The 22,573-nt window shown below is 45.7% G+C and overlaps 1 protein-coding gene across 7 annotated transcripts in view; it reads left to right on the top strand.

Moving 5' to 3' along the window:
• PRKCE (protein kinase C epsilon) overlaps positions 1–22,573 on the top strand; it is a 517,695-nt gene that overhangs the window by 211,590 nt on the left and 283,532 nt on the right. For 6 of the 7 annotated variants that reach the window (XM_013056348.2, XM_013056350.2, XM_013056349.2 and 3 more), the window contains one exon: positions 6,076–6,139. In XM_013056348.2, coding sequence (XP_012911802.1) covers positions 6,076–6,139 — 64 coding nt within the window. Of the gene's footprint in view, positions 1–3,225; positions 3,320–6,075; positions 6,140–22,573 lie in introns of those variants that run through there. The other variant, XM_013056351.2, reaches the window with a different exon arrangement.

Raw genomic sequence — 22,573 nt, 5'->3', positions numbered from 1 at the left:
GTGGTTCGTTCTTTATGGCCAAGCACAATTCTGTCCTAGGCCGGCAGCATGGTTTGCTTTTTCCTTTACCTATTGTGAGGCACTTGGGTTGTTTCCAACATTTAGCGGTTCTGAATGAAGCTGCCCGAACAGTTGTGTACAGGTTGCTGGCTTCCCAAGTGAATCATCTCCATAATTCAGTTGTGCGGACTCGGTTGAAAGTTGGGCCATTCATCCTTTGAGCCCACATGTACAATGTGTATTAAATCCCTCCCGGGTGCCGGTCAGGCAGGATTGTGCCCTGCAGAGATGTACTCTAGAGCCTGCGTCCTGTCTTTGCACTGCCGCGGAAGGGGAGAGGCAATCCTCTTCTCGCCTTACTTTGTGAAAGCAAGTGCTGTGGGACAACTTGAAATATTTAACTACCTGGGGACCCTCTGCTTTCAAACTGTGCACCCTACCAACAGGGCTAGTAGCAAACTCCTCCTCAAATGAAGTCTTTAATCAGCTGCTAGCTTCAGAAATCAGCACCCAAGACTTGGCCAGCACCATGCCTCATCGTTCTGGGTTTAGTAAGCAGGGGTGGGGAGGCTGTCTGCTGCATGAAGTTCTCTTGCTCCGTCTGGCGAGTCTTTTTCATGCCAGGCACCTCTGGGGACTGCAGTGTGACCGTGGTTCCTCCAGGGGACGATGGCTAGCAAAAAGGGGTGTGGAGGACCTGAGAAGTGGTACTCCTGCTTTGGAAAGAAACCCTGGAGTTTCTCTCCTGATGCCTCCCCCTCCACCTCCTTCTTCCTCGCTCCCCTCCCCTGCTCCAGTCAATTACCTAGGGCTTAATTGGTGCAAGACAGGCATTGCAAGCCTTTCTCCGACCTCATCCTTTCTGGATTTATCCTCTGACCCACTCCGTACCTCTAGCTTCTTTCTAGCCCTTGGGTGCCTGACAACAGAGGGGAAAGGAAGCGAAACTCAAATTGGGCATGTGTGACCTTTGTGGGCTCTTCCAAGGGGAGGTTTATCTAGAGGGTTCTGGTGGAAGTTGAGCCTATGGTGGGAAGGAAGCTTGGCTGTGAGTTTCTTAACCTCCTTTGCCTCGAGCTTGATCACCCCTGAAACACAGGAGCGCAGATATCTGCATGTCCCGTTGGCGCAGCATCACTGGGATTTCCCACTAGACAGGTGAGGTGTGGAGGAGGACTGTTGACTGAGAGGCAGCAGGAACACACAGAGAGCCAGAGCTGTTGGCATTGGATTGTCCTAGAAGGCTTCCCAAGCTGGTGAGGGCTTGAGAGATCAGAGCTCTGACAGACTCCTCTGTCCCGTGTGACCCAGGGAGCCCTGAGTGGGAATCTGGCTTAAAGTTCTTGGAGCTCCAGTTTTTCCATCTGAAAAGTAGGGAGCACTGCTGGCCTCACAGGAGATGAAATGAGCTAACACAGACTAAACCCTGGGACCAGAGCCTGAGGTGTAGCAGGGGCTCAGACACTCAGTGGCCACCCTCTGCTTCTCCTCCCCTCAGGAGCACCTCATGACCCTCTGATGACCAGGGCCATCGCCTGTTTTGCCTCTGGCTTCCCTATGGGCTGGGCATGAAACCCTCACCGCAGTGCTTTATTTGATATTCCCAACTCTGTAAAGTTGTCCTGGAATAACGTGGAATAATATCAGTTCAGGGATGGAAAATGTCTTTTTTTGTGGGGGAAAAGCTTGACAGAGTGGAAGGAACATGGGACTAAGTAGCACATTTGAAGACTTGGCTTTTTAGAAACAATGGCACCAGAAGTTAATGAAGGATTTTGTGCCCGGCATCACGCTGAGCACTTGACATAGGTGATCTCACTTAACATCACCACAGCCCAAACATCACAGAGCCTGTTATTAGCTCCATTTCATGGAGAAGCATTCTGAGGCTCAGAGAAGGTGGTCACTTGCTTTAGGCCACAGAGCCAGGAAGTTTACCCATTACCACCACATCCTGAGGCCCAAGTGCTCTGCGTGGGAGTCTCATAGAATTTTTACAACAATCCATTTCATAGACGATGAGACTGAGGCCACACACGGCTCAGGGAATGTAAATGATTGCCAGAGCTGGGATTCAGAGCTACTCTGAAGGCTGTGTTTGTCTTCCCCATTGTTCTACTGCCTTGTTCCTGGCCTACGCTGGAGGGGGTAGCCAAAGACACTAAAGCTCTAAAGAACACAGAGAGATAACAGAGATAGTAGCTGGGAAGATTCATCAAGTAAAGGTAGGCGTTTCAAGGAGATTGGGTAAATAGGGTCGCATCTGGGATAATTTGGAGGGACCCTGAGTGCAGGAGAAAGAGCTCAGACCCAACCCTGGGAATGGCTGGGGGGAGGAGGCCTGCTTTTATGTAGTGCCAGCCGCCTGCTGCTGAGGGCAATGGATGGTTGTGCAGGCCTGGGCACCTACATTGCTTCCTTATCCTTATCCTTATCGAATTTGAGGTTCGATTAATTTGACCATGAAATTGCACCCCCCTCTACCACATTTTGTACCTGATAAGCCTCCAGTCATCTGCGTTGAAGTCTGACCTCCCTACATGGATTCTCAGCACTTCCTCACTAGGCCGGCTGGGACTCCGCCAGCCCTCTGTGGCCATCTGCCCAGGCTGCAAAGCTCTTTGTTGCTTTTGGCAGGTTTAAAAGCTTAATTTCTATTTCTCTGTTTGGAAATGCAGTTCATCGGCATGGAGACAGCAGTGGGTGCTAAAATGGTTTCTGATGGCTATCTTGAACGTTAATATCCTAATACATTTTATCATCAATGACCTGTTCCCCCCTTGCCACAAGTTCTCACTCCCCTTTTGCAAAGAGAGGCTGGCCTTCAGAAAGGCCTCCCAGCCCATCTCATTCCTTTGCTCTCCGCCTCCCTGCTTTTCACAGATAGCATTGTACTTTGCCAATGAAGCCCATAGTCGTGGGAAATCTCTGAGTTGGAGGATATGAGAAATTGTTTCATTTAGCCGGCAGGGTTTAATAGAGATGATCTAATCTCTAAAAGGCATACATTATTTAAATTCCATGCTCTCGGACAAGAGGACCCCTGATATTTGTGGCAGGGACAGGATTTTGGTTTGGCTCTGTTCAGTGGAGCTGACTGTTGGTTTTCCTGTTTGTAATTTAGTGCGGGGGCTGGGTTATGCTTGTGGCAGTGGGAGGGGGTGGGGTTTCCTAGCAGTGAGGGTGCCGGAGAACATTTTCTTTAGACGGAAACTTAAAATCGCAGATTCTTGGGGTGGAAGGGATGGGGAGATGTGGAAAGTCATTGCGTGGTATCATCACCAGCTTGCTATTGGGTTCCTATTGGGTCCCCACTAAGGTGAGTGGCCCCTGGGGGGCAAGCTGGGTGGCTCAGTCGGTTAAGCAGCTGAATCTTGATTTTCACTCAGGTCATGATCTCAGGGTCCTGCGATCAAGCCCCGTGTGGGGCTCCATGCTGGGTGTGGGGCTCCATGCTGGGTGTGGAGCCTACTTAGGATTCTGTCTCTCCCTCTTCTGGGAGGGCTCCTGGGTGGCTCAGTCGGTTAAGGAAATGACTCTTGATTTCCACTCAGGTCATGATCTCAGGGTCCTGCAATCAAGCCCCGTGTGGGCTCCATGCTGGGCATGGAACCTGCTTAGGATTCTATCTCTCCCTCTTCCTCTGTCCCTTGACTCCCCTCCCTTGTGCCTGCATATGCTCTCTCTCCTCTCTCAAAAAAAAAAAAAAAAAAAAAGAGTCTCTCTCTCTCTCTTTCTCCCTACTCCTTCCCCAACGAACTCTGATTTCCCTCACTCCCTGCCCTGATGGACCACCTGCAATATCACCGAGGGGCTCTCTGTGAGGCGCTGAAGACCTCTGTTGACAGAACTAAAATTTTAAGAGAAATCTTACACACTCTCAATCACTGAAGACCAGGTCTGGAAATAAAGTGGGGCTCGTGAATATCTCAGGGAACCCGGACTGTGAGTGGCATGAGATGCCAGGAGGGACCTGGAGCATATCAGTCCCAAGGGAGTTTTTACCTCAGAGGGAGTATGTCAGGATCCTGAGAGAGCAACGTCTTGTTCCCCTCCCATGTCATTTGACTGTCATGTTAGTACAGATCACACGCCTGCCTGCCTTCCTGGGGATGGGGCCTTGGAGGGTCAAACGACCCAGAGTAGGCTCTCAGAGTTCTGAACATAAAGTCTCTTCCCCTCCCCAAAGGTTTGCTGGGTGTCTCCTAATAGACAGTGAGGTGAGCACTAGGTATACAAATGTATTCTCATTGTCTCTGCCTCGCAGAGGAGACCGACATATGGACAATATATTAGGAGCCAGGGTTCAGCTAGGCACGTGTACCGCAGGAGCACAAGGAAAGGGGTAATTAATTCTGGCTGAGAATATCTAGAACAGCTTTAGAGAGGAGGTGATCCTTGACCTCAACCTTGAATGAGAAGGAGGTATTCAGACTGACCCTTTCTCGGTAGTACTTGCTGAATGTGTTCCTGCTCTTTGCTGGGGACAATGAAAACGATAAGGAGGGGTGGTCGTTCCTGCCCCAAGAAATCCACAGCTTGCCGGGGAGACAAGCCTGGCACGTATGAGTCAATTACAGCTCTGCACAGACAGATGGGAGCGTGGAGGCGAGGATAGGCTACCCCAGGGTACTTGGTGATCTAGGGTTTCCAGAGTTACTACTCTCTCAGGGAGCACACAGTTTCTGGAAGCAGAGTTCCGACCTCACCAAAGATGTCAGCTCTAAGAGGCCCAGCCATTCTGACTTTTCCGATCAGCCTGGTTCTGTACAGAAGTAGCTAGTTGGATTTGGAGGCAGCCTGGCAGCAAGTGAGGGTGGGCGGAGAAGCTTGATGGTAAGAATGTAGTGATGTTGGCTCACTCTTTGCAACCCTGGTAGGATCTGGGGTTTGCAAAATGTGCCAACACACAACCCGAGTACGGATGCCCCTCAGGGTCCTGCGAGCACTGTGCACGTTCCCAGCCTTGGCTTATGAGATTTCTTCCACCTTAAGTGACTCCCTTTCTTCTCTTCGTGAAGTCTTCCAAGGCCGCTCTTCTACACTGATTTCAGACTTGCTGGATACTTGATCTGCGATCCTCACTTGTTCCTCATTAAGCTGGGGTCAGCATTGTTCTCTGTTTTTTCTTTTTTTAAGATTTTATTTATTTATTTATTTGTCAGAGAGAGAATGAGAGAGTGTGCGCACACATAAGCAGGCAGAGTGGCAGGCAGAGGACGAGAGAGGCAGGCTCCCTGCAGAGCAAGGAGCCCGATGAGGGACTCGATCCCAGGACCCTGCGATCATGGCCTGAGCTGAAGGCAGCGGCGTAACCGACTGTGCCATCCGGGCGTCCCTGTTCTCTGGTTTTTAACTCCCCCATGAGACTGTAGACACCTTCAGAGTGTGAATAGCATCACATGCTTTTCTTTCCTCCCCTTTTCTTTCCTCTGTGAGCAGTTTGTGTAGTCTAAGGAGCGTGGGTGTCTTTAGACAGTCTTATCATTGAAACTCAGCATTGCCACTTACCCTAAAACTTTGAGCTCAGCTTCCTTATCAGGAAAATGGCGTAACCCGGGGTTTCTCAACATTGACACTGTTGGCATTCTGGGGCTGGGTAACGAATGCTTCATGGTGGGGACCATCGTGTCTGCTGTAGGATACTTAGCAGAATCCCTAGCTTCCACCCATGGATGCCAGTGGCAGCCTTCCCTTTCCAGTCATGACGGTCGAAAACACTTCTAGATGGTTTTGTGTCCCAGAAAGGTTCCTGTAGGTTCCCATTGTCCATATGTCCATGTGTCAGGTGTCTCCTGTGCCAGGTTTCCCTTGCTGTTGAGAACCACTGGGATGACACTACCTATTGGGTCTGTATGAGACCTCCTTGTGCTGCTTCCAGAATATAGCAGACATTCCATAAATGCCCATTCACCTGCATTCCTGGTCCCCACCCGGCACCAGACACACTACAGGGGGATGAACTGAATGGAGCCGTGACTCTAGGGGCTAGCCATTTGGGGTAGAAAAGGCATGGAACTCTTCGGCTGCCCCCACAATGCACTAACCAAGCCCCTGTCATTTTCTTAATTGCAGATTGATCTGGAACCAGAAGGAAGAGTGTATGTGATCATTGATCTGTCGGGGTCGTCGGGTGAAGGTAGGAGAATGTGACCTCTCCTCGTTGTTCTCTTCCATTGGCCCTTTGTCTTCGGGTGTCTCCCTTCCCTCCTCGGCTGGGATGTATTACAGCGACATTTAATTAATTGGCACACTTAAAAGGAAAAGGTTATTTTGAAGATGCTTACGCCTGTGTACCAAAAGGGACCAGCCATCTGTTAACTTCAGTGGAGCAGAGGGAAGATTCTTGACTTATCAAGTGAGGCCAATAAAGCAGGCATTCTTGCATGGTAGTGTACAAGGCAGGCTTGGGTGGAGCAGCAGCCTCTCCCCGGAGGCTCGCGTGGGGTATGTGTGAGTGTCATGGGAAGGAAGTAAAACCAGTTGGTCTAACGGTATTCAGAAATGAAACAAATAAGGTGTCCAATTTCAGAATCTTATTTTTTTGAACTTTTATAGAAGTGTTACTTCGTTTTACAGTTTCCCACGCAGGCAAAAGCCCTACTTTTAGAGAGAAATAATGGGGTGAGGGAATGTCGGCTCCCCACTGGCCAATGAGACAGGGTGTAGATGTTGTCCACTGGTCAGATTTTCCTTCTTTCTTCTCCTTGTATCTTCTTCTCTCGATCCTGTCTTGGTGCACTTAACATCTTCAAAGGCTTGACGGGCAGTGAGGACTGAACAGTCAGAAGGGGAGGGGATTCTGGACAGTAAAACCTTGTCCACACAGAAGAGGGAGATGGTGGCAGATGTGGGCTCTAGGGAGGCTGGGAATTAGGATGGAGATTTAGTGGGGACCATCTTTCTCTGTATGCAGGAGGACAGGAAAATTGGCTTTAATGTCATGGCAGAAAGATGGGAAGACCAAGCCTGGTTCCTTTTGGCAATGAGAAAAAATGGTTGTTCGGGGCTGTGGCAGTCTTGAGGGAAAGACAGTCAGCTCCCTAAGCTCCTGGTTGGAAGACTGGGGCCTTTTCCCTCATCTCTTCTAAATGCTGGAGATCACAAGGACAGAGTCACAACACCACATGGTCTCCCCAGGGTTAGGGATGAAACTCTAGTCTACATTTCAGTAACAGGAGGAGAGATTATGTCCACATATCAGAGGAGTGGGTCAAACCGTGTGCTTAACTGGGTGCCTGATGATTTTCATTTGGCTAATATATCACGCAATTCAATTTCAACAGGTGTTCAGAATAATTCAATAATTGTGTGTATATGGGGCTTATAATAGAATCCAGTTCTCTTTGAATAGATCTCAATTATTTGGCATAGGTTTAAAACTTTAAACATCTTTCCAAAATTGGTCTTGTACATTTTCTTCTCTTTATTGCAATTACGTTTTGACGTTTCCAGCTTTCTTTCTCTACCCTCAGCTCTGAGCAGCCCAGAATAGAATCTGTTGTAGAAGATTCGGGGATTTAGCAATATTTAGTATGAAATATTTAAGATGTGCCAAAGGGCCTAAAGGAAAATAAAATGAGCACCAGTGTACCCACCACCCTGATTAAGAAATAAAGCAGCCATTAAGGTGAAACCTTGCATTGCTTTTAACAAAGCATGCGATCCCAAATTCACCAGACTTAAAAGTATTACAGCAGCCTCCTGATTATAGATATTGGTGAAACATTCAATGAGCAGAATCAGTCCCCCTTTTTCCTTACATAATCTATATGCAACAGAATAATTAATTAAAAATGCATTTCCTGTGCCAAGATGCTGCACAACCAATAGGAGGCTTGAATTATTTTTTTTTCTTTGAAAAGACTAACAACCTGGGAAATTACAGCGGACATCCTTTTTTACATTAGAGAGAAAGGATGTGGACGAATGAGTGAATAAATAAATCAGAAGCAATTGATTTTTTTCCTCTTTGCTTCTATGGCTTATTGCATGTGAATGGCCAAAGCAATTTTCACTGGACTGAATTCTTAGTGTCCTTTTTTTTTTTTTTTAATCTCTTTCATCTAGAGAAAATAGAGTTTACTTCAGAAATGCTGACACACGCCAGACCCTGGAAAGTTCTAGCATGTGTTGCTCTGAAGAAAAGGAGAACTTTTTTGCCCTTTCTTTCTTACTCTTCCCTGATTTGGGATTCTTTCTCTGGATGGTGGGAAGGAGCTGATCTTACTGTTTTCTGTTTGCATTCTGTACATCAGTTTGCCCTGTCCTGCTGATCAGACTTTGAGGGCTCCTGACGCAGGGGTTTTTGGAAGGGTTGGGAGGAGAGGAGAGGAGCCGAGGGTGAGTGAACACAATATTTGTTACATGGACTGCGTGGGAAAGATCCAGTGCAAAACCCAGTTGTCCAGGCTAGACTGTGGACATTCATAGATTCTTTACCTAAGTCCCTTTTTTTTAGTGAAAATACTTAACTGTATTCTGCAAAAGGGTGTGAAGAGAGTGGGAGTGAGGCAGGCTGATCCATTCACTCTGTCATTCTGCTGTCACGCATCCCTGCAGCTCCCCTGTCTCAAATGCTCCAGTCCCATCAATGGAAGAAAAGACATATATCATAGAAATCGCACACACTTAGAAATGCAGCAAACAATGAGGAGCCCAGAGAAAGGTGTGAGCTAAAGATCCAGTTCCAAGATGGGCCAAAGGTTTCTTTTTCTTGCGAACACACTGTGGAATGCCTTGAACATTTGTGTCTGCTAGAGCTGGGGCTAATGTGATTTCTAGCTGTCTAATAAAATTCCACTGCTCGCTTGTCCTGTGCAGCTCACCATAATGGGATTTGACTGCTGTGTGCTTTTGCTAAACCAGGCAACCTAACCCCAGATGTAAGGGGTCAGGCTTGATGACAGCTAAGGCCATTTCCGGTCATGCAGTTTTGATCTCTGGTCGAATCTGAATAGCAATCAGAGCTCAAGGCTGAAGGCTGGCTAATGTCTCTAGCAGGTAGAAGGGGTGGAAAGAAAAGGGCTCTATCTGACAGGTACTACACCAGGCGCCTTACCTACGTTACCCAAATAGCAAACCTTCCTGGAATGCTGGAGTGTGATCCTCCAGTCTTGGGAGCCTCTTAGTGTTTGCTTTTATCAGAAGCAATAGCCACGCGGTTTCCTGGTAAACGTGGCGCTCCAGGCTCACCAGATACTTAAGTCAGAGCATAATTCGCCCAGGTGACGGACGCATAAACAGCAATGTAATTCTCAAGCGTGTCAGCTGTTGTTTCCTGCAGCGCACATTAGTTAACATTTCTTCCTTTGTTGTGATGCAATTTGAACATTATTTTTATTCTTTTTTAATAACGTGACAATGCACCATTATTTGGAGGCTCCCAGAGGAGGGGCCGTCAGGGTCTGACCCAGGGATTTCTAAGCTCTTTTCCTGCCTTCCATCCTGATTAAGTGTTCACCCAGGAGAGTTTTTCAGAGTCTGAAGTGCAAAGGAGAGAACCGGAGTGGGTGTCATTGATAATGTTTGGAGGGCCAAATTGTGTCTCCAATAAAATGCAGAAGATGCAAAGTAGTTTGAAGGATGTTTTGCAACACAGGTCACAAATAAGGCAGTTAAATTGGGGCTAAGGGTTCGTAGCGGTTGCAGAAGCAGATGATAAACAGAAACTACATGCTTCTTTCTGTAGCCACATGCTGCGGACACCGCACCCCTCAGTCTCCTACCTGGGCCACCCACCCCGGGCAGATAGGGCAGGAAGAGCGCAGTCCCAGGAGTCCTGCAGTCCTGGCCTTCAGTCCCGGCTCTAACGCTTGCTAGTTCAGAGGTTCAGATTTCTCACTGGGTCAGGATCATGATCGCATCTCTGGTAGGGACCGTGCATGGTCAGATTGTTAAAAAGAACAGTGCCCTTGAATACAGGTGATGCTCAGTAGATCTCCTATGGCCTGGAGACCTGAGGGCTGCTGGTGAAGGAATAGCAGGCAAGGCTTTCCGGGAAGCAGTTTGAGGGCAGGTTTCTGACTCTGAGGCATATTAAAAACGAGGGAAGGACAGAGCAAGGTGACAGAGAGGCAGTTTATAGAATAATATCTCTATCTGGCTGGGCTATAAGATTGCTTTCTACAGAGTTCACACCTTGCCATAGTTTGGCCCCACTTTCTCTTTCTTTCTTCCCCACCCTTCCCCCAGTGAACTGTTTTCTAGAAGGACAGTCTCTATCTTGTTTGTATCCTGTGGCCCTTAATGCCAGAAACTTCTCTTTGTGGGAGCCTGGGTCTGCTCTCTCTGCTCGGTGCAGACTGAGAGCATGTGGGGCCCACACTCTCACTGGCCCTTGGCTCAAAGCCCTTCATATACTTGAAGACAGTTACTAGATCTCTCCTCTTCAGGTTTGAATTGTTCAAATCCCTTTTCCTTTCTGAAGGGGTAGTTTAGAAATTTAATTCATCTTTGCAGCTTTTTTTCTGGACTTTTTTTCAAGTTGTGTAGGCAGGCAGACAAACACGGTCAAACTTGATTGGGTTTGCTCTGAAATGGTAACATGGGTGGACCAAGTGCCTGATAGTATTACCTGTGTATGGGAAATCGTCACATTGAGAGGTCAAGTGATGTGCCCAAGGTCAAAAGGTTGACTACCTACCTTTTGAGTCTAGACCTCCAGGCGACGATCCAGGGTCCTGGTCTAAATCATGGCCCCAGTAGTGCTACTTCCCTACCTCTCTGTTTATTTTAGTTCTTTTCCTCAGATAGCAACCCCCCTTTTTTTTTACAGTGATGTGGAACTAGAGTTCTTAGCTTTGAATCCAAAAGTGACCTAGAGGGTCCCTTTCATAAACAAGCACATTTCTTTTCCATTCTCTTAGAAATGAGAACTCTCTTGGTCCCAGTTCAGGAGCTATCAGCTCCCTCTCAGGGTGTGTATCAGGCAGGTCCCTAAGTCTTGGTCTACAACTAGACCTGATTCAAACTCCAGCAGGTTAGTAATCTTTCTTCCGTGTGTCCATGGCAAGCATTGGAGTGCTGCCCTCAGTGTTGAAATAAAAAGGGGGGACTTCTGGAAACTGCTTCAGCCAATGGCTCTTTCAGTCTCTCAGATGCCCGTGCCCTGCTGATATTCCAGTTCTTGAGAAGTCTACATTATTCAATCTAATGCCTTCAGTTACCAGGTAGTTAAAGAGAACCATTTGTTCAAGGGAACAGTAGTCACCAATGCACACTAACAACTGTGCCCAGCTTAGTGCTGTCCTGGGTTTAGGGAAGAGGAAGTGGGAAGGCAAGCAGAAAATGAGAGGTGACCTTCACAAGTATATGTGGCCTTGCCTTCAAGGGAGTGTACAATACAATTAGGAATCTGAGACTCACTTAGAGGACAAAACACTGGAGAAAAGTGCAAGGCAATAGAATGCTTAATTTGGTGTTACCAGCAGTTCTCCAAATGGGACCATATTAGGGCTGGAATAACCCAGGACAGCCTCAGGGAAGAGGCAGCGTTTGGGCTGGAAAGATGAAGATAGGCAGCCTGGATTGCCAGTGAGGAGGCCATTCTGAGCAGAGGGGGATCATGTCATCACTATCAAAGGCAGCTTGGAAGCTCTTATTTTTTAGGTAAGGCTGGATAGATACCATAAATTAAATAGATATACACTGTATTCTCCAAGAGCTTCTGAACAAAGACAATTATCCATATTGTAGACAGAAATTTTATGCCATGCAAACAAGAAAATGAAATACCTTCAGTGACTAAACTGTGTTTGAAGGTTGAAGGCAGTTCTTTCTGGATATGTCTTCATGGTCAAGGCCTCTCACCCACCTTGGACCCCAAGGAGGAGGAATGTTCCAGGTCAAGTTTGGTCAAGTCTGGAATGTTGAGTAGAGCACATTCTGTAAGCATGGGGCTTAGGTGATGGGAGGGTCAAGTCCATGTACAGTCATCCCCCTGTATCTTTTTTGCCTCCTCTCTCTTTTCTCCCTCAGCAATCCGTGGAGCCCCATGATAAGCACTCCACCACTTCCAGCACCCTCTTCCTCCCCAGCCTGTCTAGCTTGTGTCCCCACAGCAAGCCCTGACACTCCCTCTTTCCCTTTGTAAGTTCTGCCCAGTCTCTGGTAAGCAGCATTGCTTGAGAAGCTAAAGAGAGCTCTCACTTTCTTGAACATGGAATTTCAAAGTCAGACGCCAGCTCCAAGATGCTGAGAGGTCACCCTCCTGTGAGGTGCCTATTTCAATGAGATCTGGTCCAGCTCACCCCATAGGCTCCCCAGACACACATGGGCATGGTGGATTCTCTAGTGGCATGTGGAGTAGAGACAGCCTCGGTGCTTGACAAGAGTGAAAATAAAATCCAGACGTTCAAAAACATTGATTTTGCGGTGTATACCCCACATCCCACCTCCAGCGCAACTACTCACCACTGATACTCAGACCCAGGGAGCAGTCCCCTTAGTCTCCAGGTTTTTGGCTCTATCTTCTGTCCTGATGGCGGAAATACTGGAAGTGACCATATGTATCAGCTGAGACAGGGGGAGTCGGCAGAAGACCAAGGGGAAAACGTAGTGAACTCCCAGTCCCCGTCAAGGGATTTATAATGGTCCAGAGAGAGAGTGCTAAAGTGCTTGATGAGAAATAAGCCAAGAAAAATCCTCATTTCCTTCCAAATAGGCCCTAGATGCACAGCAGTTCCTCTGAAATGAGTCATCCACGGTTAACAACACCAAATGCCAACCATTAGCAGATGAAAAACAGAATTGAATCCTGAGTGTTTAAAGAGCAGAGCTACCAAAACCTCCTTCCCCTGTGCCATTATGGAGCATAGATGTGTATTTGCTATTGGCTTTTGTGCCTGTTGTCCTAATGAAGTAATTGAAGAAGGAACAGTCGTGTTGAAGAAAGCAGCTTGTAGAAGGGCCGGTTTATAATAGATCCTTAGTCAAGGAGTGAGCCCCGTGTTTTCCTGGCATGGCCTCTAATTCCGTCTCTGTTGTCTTGCTATGTATCATTTCTGTGTCTTATAAGGAAGATTGTTTTGGGAAATTCATGTTTGCAGCTCAGATCATACTGGGTCAAAGTGGCCTATAATTTAATCATTTACGGTTGTTGATGTCCTTGTGATTTGGCTTAAAACAAAAGGGTATTTCCATTCATCTAACCTAATTTAGAGAGTTGTCTTTCAGGATCAACTACTTTATTCTTTTATCCAGTTGAAATTGGCCACTGCTGACAGTTTTATTGATTTTTCTTATTATCTAGCTTTGTTTTTCACAGCCAAGCGCTGAATTTACCATCTTATTGGACTGCTAACGCGGGGTCTTTTATCTTCCTCCTTCATTACAACCCTTTCGCGTGAGCTGTGGGGGGGGGGGCCTGTGAAGGTCTGGGCCTTTGTCTACATACACACAGATGAGAATCAATGTCTCTGACTCACCTATTCTCTCTCCGCTCGATCCTCTGATTCCTGCATTGGTTCGAAACATCATGTATTTGTTTATCTAAGATGTAGCAGGCCCTGGGTGTAGAGCTAATGAACTTGGCCCTTGCTCTCAGGTGTCTGTACTCCCACAGAAGGAGACAGGCAAGAGACCAGTAGGCACACAAGGTGTTTTAGCTGTTGAGTAGCTGATGGTCAAACAGGGTGCAGTGGGACCTTCGAGGAGACTCCCTTCAATGTGATGGCTCTCCCTGGAGTTGGCAGTCAATAAATGACAACCACCAGCATGTCCACAGGCTATCATCAGCACATCGTGGCAAACCTGAAAGGCATGTTTTCCTCAGTGGAAGAAACAGAGCCACTGTCCACCAAAGATGCATCCAATCAGAAGATAAAATAAAGGCAGACAAAGGCTCGATGTACTTAAAATGGAACTTTGCAGGAATGCATCTGATTTATACATTCATTCATTCAATGGATAGCTATTGGGCACCTATACCAGTTACTCTTTTCAGTTCCCGGGGCACAGAGGTGAACAATATGAATAATACAAAGCCTTATGGGCCTTACATGCTAGTGGATAGGCTTGTGCACGTGTCAGCTGTCTCTGTACAGTCTCTGGGGGAGGGAAAGGTGAATTCAGAAAGGAGGGAAACTTTCCTGTCAATGCCTGTAATCTCGTTTTTCTTTCCCCTGTATGTTTATTAACTATTAAGATATTTACTTAGAAATTAAAAAAAAAATTGGCTGGAAATATGACCACTGCCATACACACAGAGACAATGACTTGCCCATGGCTGGAGGCTATGACAGGCTCCAGAAGACCCTGCAGAGAGGAATGACCTGTCATATCCACAGAATAACATGTTTAGGACAGGGACACGAAGAGTAGTGTCCTACTTCATGCTCTGCATTGCTCCATAGACACCTCTGAATTAAAATGGGATATGCTGCAATGTAGGATATGTACGGATTCCCCCAGACTATGCCTGTCATCCAGGACTGGGTGTCTCCACCATGGCGAAGCAGGTGGCCAGGTAGCTGAACTCCCTCAGAGTGTGGAATGAATGAATGATGTGTGCAGACATTCATTCCTTGGAGCCCCTTGCCTCTGGACACTTAGCCTTGCTTCTGCTGAGATGCCCGCCCCTGTCTGAGTGTGCATTCCCACAGTGACCCCTTCTCTAACCCCCCACAGCACTCTCCAGCATGTCCTAAGCTTGGTCATGTCCACTGACCAAATGGCTTCACCAGATGGAGTGCCTCCTGCCCAGCCAAGTAGGCTTAGCTGGCTGCCAGTGGGTTATTCCCACTCTCCAGGCCCTCTATTTTGCCTGTTTCCTGACATTGAAAGTAATGGCCAGGTTTAGTTCCAACAGAGATGTTCTCTGCAGCAGGAACCCACGGCCTCTATGACTAGCCAGGTTTGAACTCTTCTGAAAGGGTCAGGAAGGGTGAACTCAGAGGAAGCTGAGTTTTCTTCTAAGTGTGTCTAGGTGTTATCGGGACTGCTTCAGAGACACCTGCACTTGAGTTCCTGCTGCATATTTACTTAATTACTTAGTTCACCAAGTGGCCAAACAGACTTATACCAAGAGCCTGTTGTGTGCCATATACCAGGTACCATGCTGAAAGCTAGAAAATCAAAGAGGAGAACGACCAAGGCCCTGCCCTCGAGGTGCTCCCAGGCTAGGGCATGTCAACAAGAAGGCACCAGCTCTCCTTGGGCCTCAGGGCCCCCATATGAGAAGGGTGTGAGGACTTAGGGCACTTTCTCATTCTGTGGTTGAGTCAAAGCCAAGAATTCACGCACAGCTAGGTACCCGAAAGGGGGCACGTGGGAGAGCACACAATTTTAAGCCAAGTCTCTGTATAGAGAGCATTTTATTTGAGTCTAAATGGATCTGTCAGGTCGGTTTTATCATCCCCATGTTACATTTGAGAAAATGGGGCTTCAGGAGATTGACTGTTGAGTCACCCGGGATCCTGAGAAAATGCGGATCCTGATTCGGTGGGCCTCAGGTAGGGTCTGCGATGCTGCGTTTCTCAGCAGCCCCCGGGGGGCGATGCCTGTGCTGCGGGTCCTTGCACGTCACTCTGAGAAGTCACTCTGAGAAGACGCTACGAGAACTGTGAGGTCTGAATCGTGCGGAGAAAGCACGGGTTTCTATTTTGCTGAAAATTCAGAGGGAACTCGACTGACCTCCCATTCCCACGTCCTGTCTCAAAGGCAGTCCTTTTGAATCCTTTTCCATCCCCCTTCTCCTGTCTTCTGGGAAGGGGGCTGAGAAGGCACTCGGTGTTCTTAGGAAAGGTGGGTAGTTCCCGGGCCTGGGTTTTTCCAGCCCTGGCTTGCATGGTCTCCGAAAGGTCAGAATGGATAGCGTCAGTATTCTGCAGCTAGGGAAAGAAGGAACCAGTTTATTCCAGGAAAACAAAAAGCAACTGGTTAGGATATTGGAGCTTTTGTTTTTGTGTTTGCTTTTCTATAAATACCCTCAAGTATTGAGTGGTGCTTGAATTTGATCCCACTGTGCTAATTTTCTCCCGGTTTCTGGGGCTTTAATTAAGATAGCTCACCCAGGGCCCTTGCTAGAACTTACCTTTATGCGTTCCTCCTCTGAGGTAGGCAGGTTGTACCTACCTTTAATGGATGGGGAAACACAGAGGGAGTTCTGGATTAGATGTTGGGTACACAGTAGGGGCATAATTTTTATTTGTTGAATAAAAGAATGCATGACTAAATGAAATAACAGGAAAGAGTGTCCCTTTCAAAGGAAACTATTGAGATAAACAAGGTGTTGGGACTGGCTTTGCTTTGGATAATCGGTTGTTTCATATTCTAGTGTACAATCATTGGGGAGTTCACGGGCGAGCGTGGGCCTGCATGTTTAAGCTTTCTGTGCCTGCTACTTATTTGGGGCTCTCTGAAGCCACCTCAGCGCCTCCATACACACCAGGTCCCCCTTATAATACCCTCTCCCCTCCCTGTTTATTCAACTACTTCTCCATTCTTTCAAAATTTGATTTCAAGTTTGGCTCCTCCTGGGGCCCTTCCCACGTCAGCCTGCCCACCCCCACCTGCTGGCTCACCGCACTGTATTCATTCCCACACTCCTCTGTGTCTTTCTGTACACCCGTGCACTTGTATGTTTGTATTGTTTCTATAACTCGAGTCCTGGCTGTGCCCTCCCACCCCAGGAAGCCACAAGCCATTTGAGGACAGAGGTTTCTGTAAAACGGGCCCAGAGCTAAGAGCCAGGACAGGACATCTGAGGCTCCTGAGTGGCCTCATGATTTGGCAGCACTGAGCCCAGGGCACCATCCCACCCTTCAGGCTACACACAGATAGATGGGAAGCAAGGGCCATCTCTGTCCTTGGAGCCTCTCGGTCCAGAGGGAAACCAGACCACCCAAACCCGGTGTGATGCTGTGTACCATAAAGACACAGAGCTATGGGAGTCTATGGGAGCCTTGATTATTGCTGGGCCTGTCTCGTGCTGGGCATGAGGTCCCCAATTAGTTACACCGAATTCAGCATGAAGCAGCTTTATGGTGAAGCATAATGGGAGAAACCCCTTCACTGACATCAGAAGCTTGGATCCTCTTCCTGGTACTGCCACTCACCAGCCAATTAAAGGTGCATGGGCCAGGGAGTGTTTCTGGCCTTTGACTCGACGGCATGCATAGCCTATGCTATGATTCAGTGAATGTTTAGGATTCCAGATCGTCAAATCAGAGGCTTTCTCAATACAGGTGTGAATCAGCAAGAAAGTTTCAAATACCTCTTTATACTTACACTGGGAAGTCAGAACGCAGTTATCCTGGGGCCAAAGCATGGGATCCTTAGCAATGGGTGAGATGTGGTGGGAATCTGAGGAATTTGAAATGTGGCCAAGTAAAGAGGGAGAATTTGTCCTGTAGCTCCTTAGGCCAGTTCTGGGACAAGAGGGGCAGAATTATAGGGAGGCAGCTTTAAGCTTGGTTTAGTGTACAGAAACAGCCTCTAGTAGACAGAGCTTTCCAGCAGTTAAATACATTTGGCCAGTGAGTAGGGAGCTCTCCATCTCTGGAGACATTCAGATACTGAATGAATATTTAAAATATTATAGAAAAAAAAATCTTCTAATGATCTTTGGTGAGATCAGAATACTTGTGACAGTTTCCATAAGTATATACAAATGGGGAATAATAAGGCAACTTTATTTTATTTTTTAAGGATTTTATTTATTTATTTGACAGAGAGAGATCACAAGTAGGCAGAAAGGCAGGCAGAGAGAGAGGAGCCAGGCAGAGAGCTTGATTCGGGACTTGATCCCAGGACCCTGGGACCATGACCTTAGCTGAAGGCAGAGGTTTACCCCACTGAGCCACCCAGGTACCCTAAGGCAACTTTGTTTTATTTAAAAACAATCCAAGGCCCACATTGTAAAAAGGTAGAGAAAAAGTGTATGAAGTAATGGGGAGAAGGAACAAGTTGGATATTAGCATTTATTTACAGAATAGTTACATTTCTTGCAAATTTAGGCAAAAATGTTTCTGTTAAAATGTGAATCTTGTTTCCAGAGACCTAGGAAAGTTCTCTATTTGAATGGATCCCAAAATGTGTCTACCCCTATTGTGAAGACTTTTTGTGAGTGGAAAAAATTTCTGGTAACATTAATATTTGCTCTTTAGTTCTCTCTCGTGTGATATGCACACAGAATTCCTTTAATTCCATTGTTGTGCATCTGTGAAGAGATCCACCTAGGGCAGAGAAGGATGGCAACAAAGACCCCTGATTTAAGGGAAACAACATGCATGCTGTGAGGTAAGGATTTTTACCTCAGACTTAGGAAGGTTTTGCATAGGAGCTACTAAGTAGGAAGAATGGAAGTTCCTTTGAGAAGAGTTTACTTGACATTTTGTCCTGAGAAATGGTTTGATTTTGAATAGATAGCTTCTCACCGTGGTGGCTAATGTGTTGGCATAAAAATTTCAATAAAGAGGGACATCTGGGTGGCTCAGTCAATCATCTGACTCTTAATTCAGGCTTGGGTTATTATCTCGGGCTTCTGAGACTGAGCCCCATATCAGGCTCTGTGCTGGGTGTGGAGCCTGCTTAAGATTCTCTCTCCCAGGGCGCCTGGGTGGCTCAGTAGGTTAAGCATCTGCCTTCAGCTCAGGTCATGATCCTAGGGCTCTGGGATCGAGTCCCACATTGGGCTTCCTAGTCAGCGGGGAGTTTTGTGCTCTCTCTGTGTCTCTCTCTGTCTAAAAAAGAAAATCTATTAAAAAAAAAAATCTCTCTCCCCCCAACCCCCTGGCCCATGTGTACATACTATCTCTGGAATTAAAAAATTGCAATAAAGAATTATTGCCTTTATGAGGTGGGACACCAGGAAGGCAGTTTACCCATCTCCCCTTAACATTGGCCTACCTTTTGTCTAATGCTTGAAATTTGATCTTCAGAGTTTTTATGTGTTTGGTGGCTTAAGCTTTTGATGCTCATTGAATATCTAACCTCTTCCTTAAAAAGAAAAGAAATAAAGGAAAGAAAGAAAGAAAAAAAAAGACTAAGTCTTATAGAAAGATTAAATCCTAAGAATTTCTTGAATTTCTTCATGCACAAAGGACCAACAGCTAGGTTTGTAGGCAGGTTCCTAAATAATTGCTCATGGTTCTAAAAAGGTAGTCTGAAGGTCAAAGAAGTGAAGGTTTGAATTACTGAGTTAATGTTCTAATGGGAGATTACATTCCAGAGAGCTAAAATATTTACAGTTGCACCAAAAAGAATAAAATAGGAAAAAACTTAACCAAGGAAATGAAAGACCTGTATTGTGAAGACTAAAAACACTGATGAAAAAACCGAACATACATAGATGGAAAGATGGTCCATGCTCATGGATTGGCAGAATTAATATTGTTAAAGTGTCCAGACTACCCAAATCAATCTGCAGGTTCAGTGCAATCAAAATACCAACAGCATTTTCACAGAACTAGAACAAATAATCCTAAAATGTGTATGGACCCACAAAAGACCCTGAAGAGCCAACACAATCTTGAGAAAGGGCTACAAAGCTGGAGATACTGTAGATACCACAATCCCAGGACTCAAGATATACTAGAAAACTGTAGTAATCAAAACAATATGGTACTGGCACAAAAATAGACACATAGATCAAGGAACAGAATAGAGAGCCCAGAAATAAACTCACGTTTTTATGGTCAATTAATCTATGACTAAGGCAAAAACATACAGTGGGTGAAGACCATCTTTTTAATACGAGGTACTGGGAAAACTGGACAGTTACATGCAAAAGAATGAAAGTGGACCACTATCTTTTCTTATACCATACACAAACATAAACTCAAAAATGGACTAAAGATGTAAATATTGAGACTGGAAACCTTAAAACTCTTAGAAGAAAACATAGGCAGTAAATTTTTTTTTTTTTTTTTTTAAGTATCAGCCGTAACAACACCTTTCTGGATATGTCAGAGAACGAAAATATATTATAAAATGCTCTCGTTGTGCCTCATTGTTTAAACACCCTCTTTGGTCATGTTTTCAACGTTCTTCCCCACTTGGTCATGGGGGCAGCCTGTCAGCCTGTTTACAGGCTGGGAGGATCCAGCTGAGTCTACATAGGGGCCTTCGCAGACCCTCAAGGATCATTTGCTGATTTGCTATATTATACTCTATTCTCTGAAGTAGGAAAGATGTATCTTACCATAAGGTCCAATATTTTTATTTTTTTCCTTACTCATTGTTTTTAATTAACAAAAAAGAGCAGGAAGCAATACAATATTCAAATAATTGCAAAATCACTTTCTTTAGACTCTAAATTCTGTGAAGGCAGAAATTGTGTCTATTTTGGTCTCTGTGTGGCCTTCATGGCCTCATACCGTGCCAGGCTATGGCAGCACTTGGGCAATATTTATTGCATGAATTAATGAGAGAAGGTGGCCAAGTAGCTTGGCAGGCAGAGAGCAGCACTGTGAAGTGTCATTGCCTACTGGTGGCCGGCGTCCGTGTGTGTTGTTTGAAAGCTCCACATATGAAAGCCAAGAGCTGCCTGTTATAGGTGGGTTTGGGGTCACCGGGGTTGTCGGCAGAGCAGCTGGAGTCTGGAAGACAGACTTCACCTGCCTAATTACAGATGTCTGTCTAGCCACTCGACCTCTCCCTGGCTGTAATTATGGCCTTTGGAGCCACCATCCTGCCAGGCCAACTAGAAACACCTAGCTTGGACTGCAGAAGGACCTAGTTTGCTTTTATTTTTAATTTTTTAGGACATACATCAAACCAGGGTGCTTCAGATTTAGCACTCACTTTACATACTGCATGAGGCCTTCACCAGGCTGTCTTGCCTTAGATGACAAAAAAGGATCATCAAGTCAGTTTTACTCTTGCTCCACTATTTTTATTCTGAAATTATATCATATTATATATCATGGGTCATCTGTACCTATGTTCCAGATTAAGAGAAGGAACATTTGGGGGTGATTTTTAGTCCCCTAGGGACTTTTTTGATCTTGCCTTCACTCTTTTGCCCCCAAAGGTAACAACTGTCCTGAATTTTGTGTTATTTTCTTGCATTTCGTTATGATTTGACCATCTGTATATATGTCTTCTCAGATAATATATTGTTTTGTTTTTTACCTACTTTTTAAGATTTATTTACATAGTATCATCCTATAGAAATTCTTTTGTGGTTCGTGCAGTTTTATATTTCTGAGATCCATCCATATTGATATGGGTGGCTGTAGTTCATTTATTTTTATTCCATTATATTAATATGTCAAAATTCATTTATCTGTCCTCTTCATGGATATCTGCATTGTTTTTAAGTTTTTGTTATTAGGGACAAAACTGTATTCTAGGGCACAGCAGCTTCTACGGTTTTGTTAGGTTATTTATGTTAGGTTATGTGTATGTTCAGCTTTACTAGATAATCATTGTTTTCCAAACTATTGTGCCAGCTGATGCTCCCACCAGACTTGTCAGCAATTTCTTTTTTTTTTTCTTGTAAAGATTTTATTTATTTATCAGAGGGGGGGGGCAGAGAGCGAGCACAGGCAGACTGAATGGCAAGCAGAGGCAGAGGGAGACCATGTCAGCAATTTATGATTGCTTTCTATCTTCATGAATGAAATGCCAATTGAATATTACCCCCACCTTAAAAGACCACCAGAGACGTGAGTCAAAGCCAATCAGCAAGGGTCGTTTATTGCAGGTTCGAACCTGGACCTCTGCGCCCGCCATTAGGGCTTGAGGAACTGAGATCTGTGTCCCTGGAAATTGGGCTATTGATAAGGTAACTTCTTTGTTTGTAAATCTCAAGGACATTTGCAAACCAAGGGAGACTCCTGTCTTGCAGGATTGTGATCTCAGCAAGTTAACCATTTATCATTTTATGGCAGTCAGGGGTGCCTGAGGAGTGCCACACATATGGAGGGGAGCGGGTGAAGGGGGGGGTGCAAGGCGCCAGCCTTTGCTTTGTCCTCAGCCAGCCTCCTGCTCCTTCAATGAATACTTGGTATTATCAGACTTGTAAATTTTTGCCAGTATGGTGGGTGATATGTCATTACGGTTTTAATTTGTATTTGTTTGATTATTAAGGATATTGAGAATCTTTTCATGTATCTACAGGTTTTTGGTCATTCCTGAAAGATATCTGTTCATTACTTTTTTTTTTAAAGATTTTATTTATTTATTTGTTGGAAAGAGAGCGCGCACACAAACAGGGGGAGCGGCAGGCAGAGGGAGAAGCAAGGAGGCCGATGCAGGACTCCATCCCACAACCCTGGGATCATGACCTCAGCCAAAGGTAGACAATTAACCAACTGAGTCACCCAGGTGTCCCTGTTCAATACTTTTTATGCATCTTTTTATTATTATTTTTTCTATTTCTTATTGCTTCAGAGACAGTTACATTTGTTGCAAATATCTTCCCCTAGTGTTTGTATTAGGCTGATATTTACAACCTCTCTGTGGTCATCAGATAAATAGAGCTCCAAAGAATGAAACTTGTGGATCTCCAACAAGTCACTTCATGTGTTTGGGCTTCTGTTTCTGCTCAATCAAGTGAGCATTCCCAGGAGTTTTTGTGCATGGAAACACATTTTGAAAGTAAAGCACCATACACATATATGGAAAG

The sequence above is a fragment of the Mustela putorius genome, unplaced genomic scaffold, assembly GCF_011764305.1.
Source record: "Mustela putorius furo isolate JIRA1106 unplaced genomic scaffold, ASM1176430v1.1 tig00000224_pilon_pilon_pilon, whole genome shotgun sequence".
In the NCBI taxonomy this organism is placed as follows: Eukaryota; Metazoa; Chordata; class Mammalia; order Carnivora; family Mustelidae; genus Mustela; species Mustela putorius.
The sequence above is the reverse complement of the archived record's forward strand: the minus strand, read 5'-3'. Positions and strand labels throughout refer to the sequence as shown.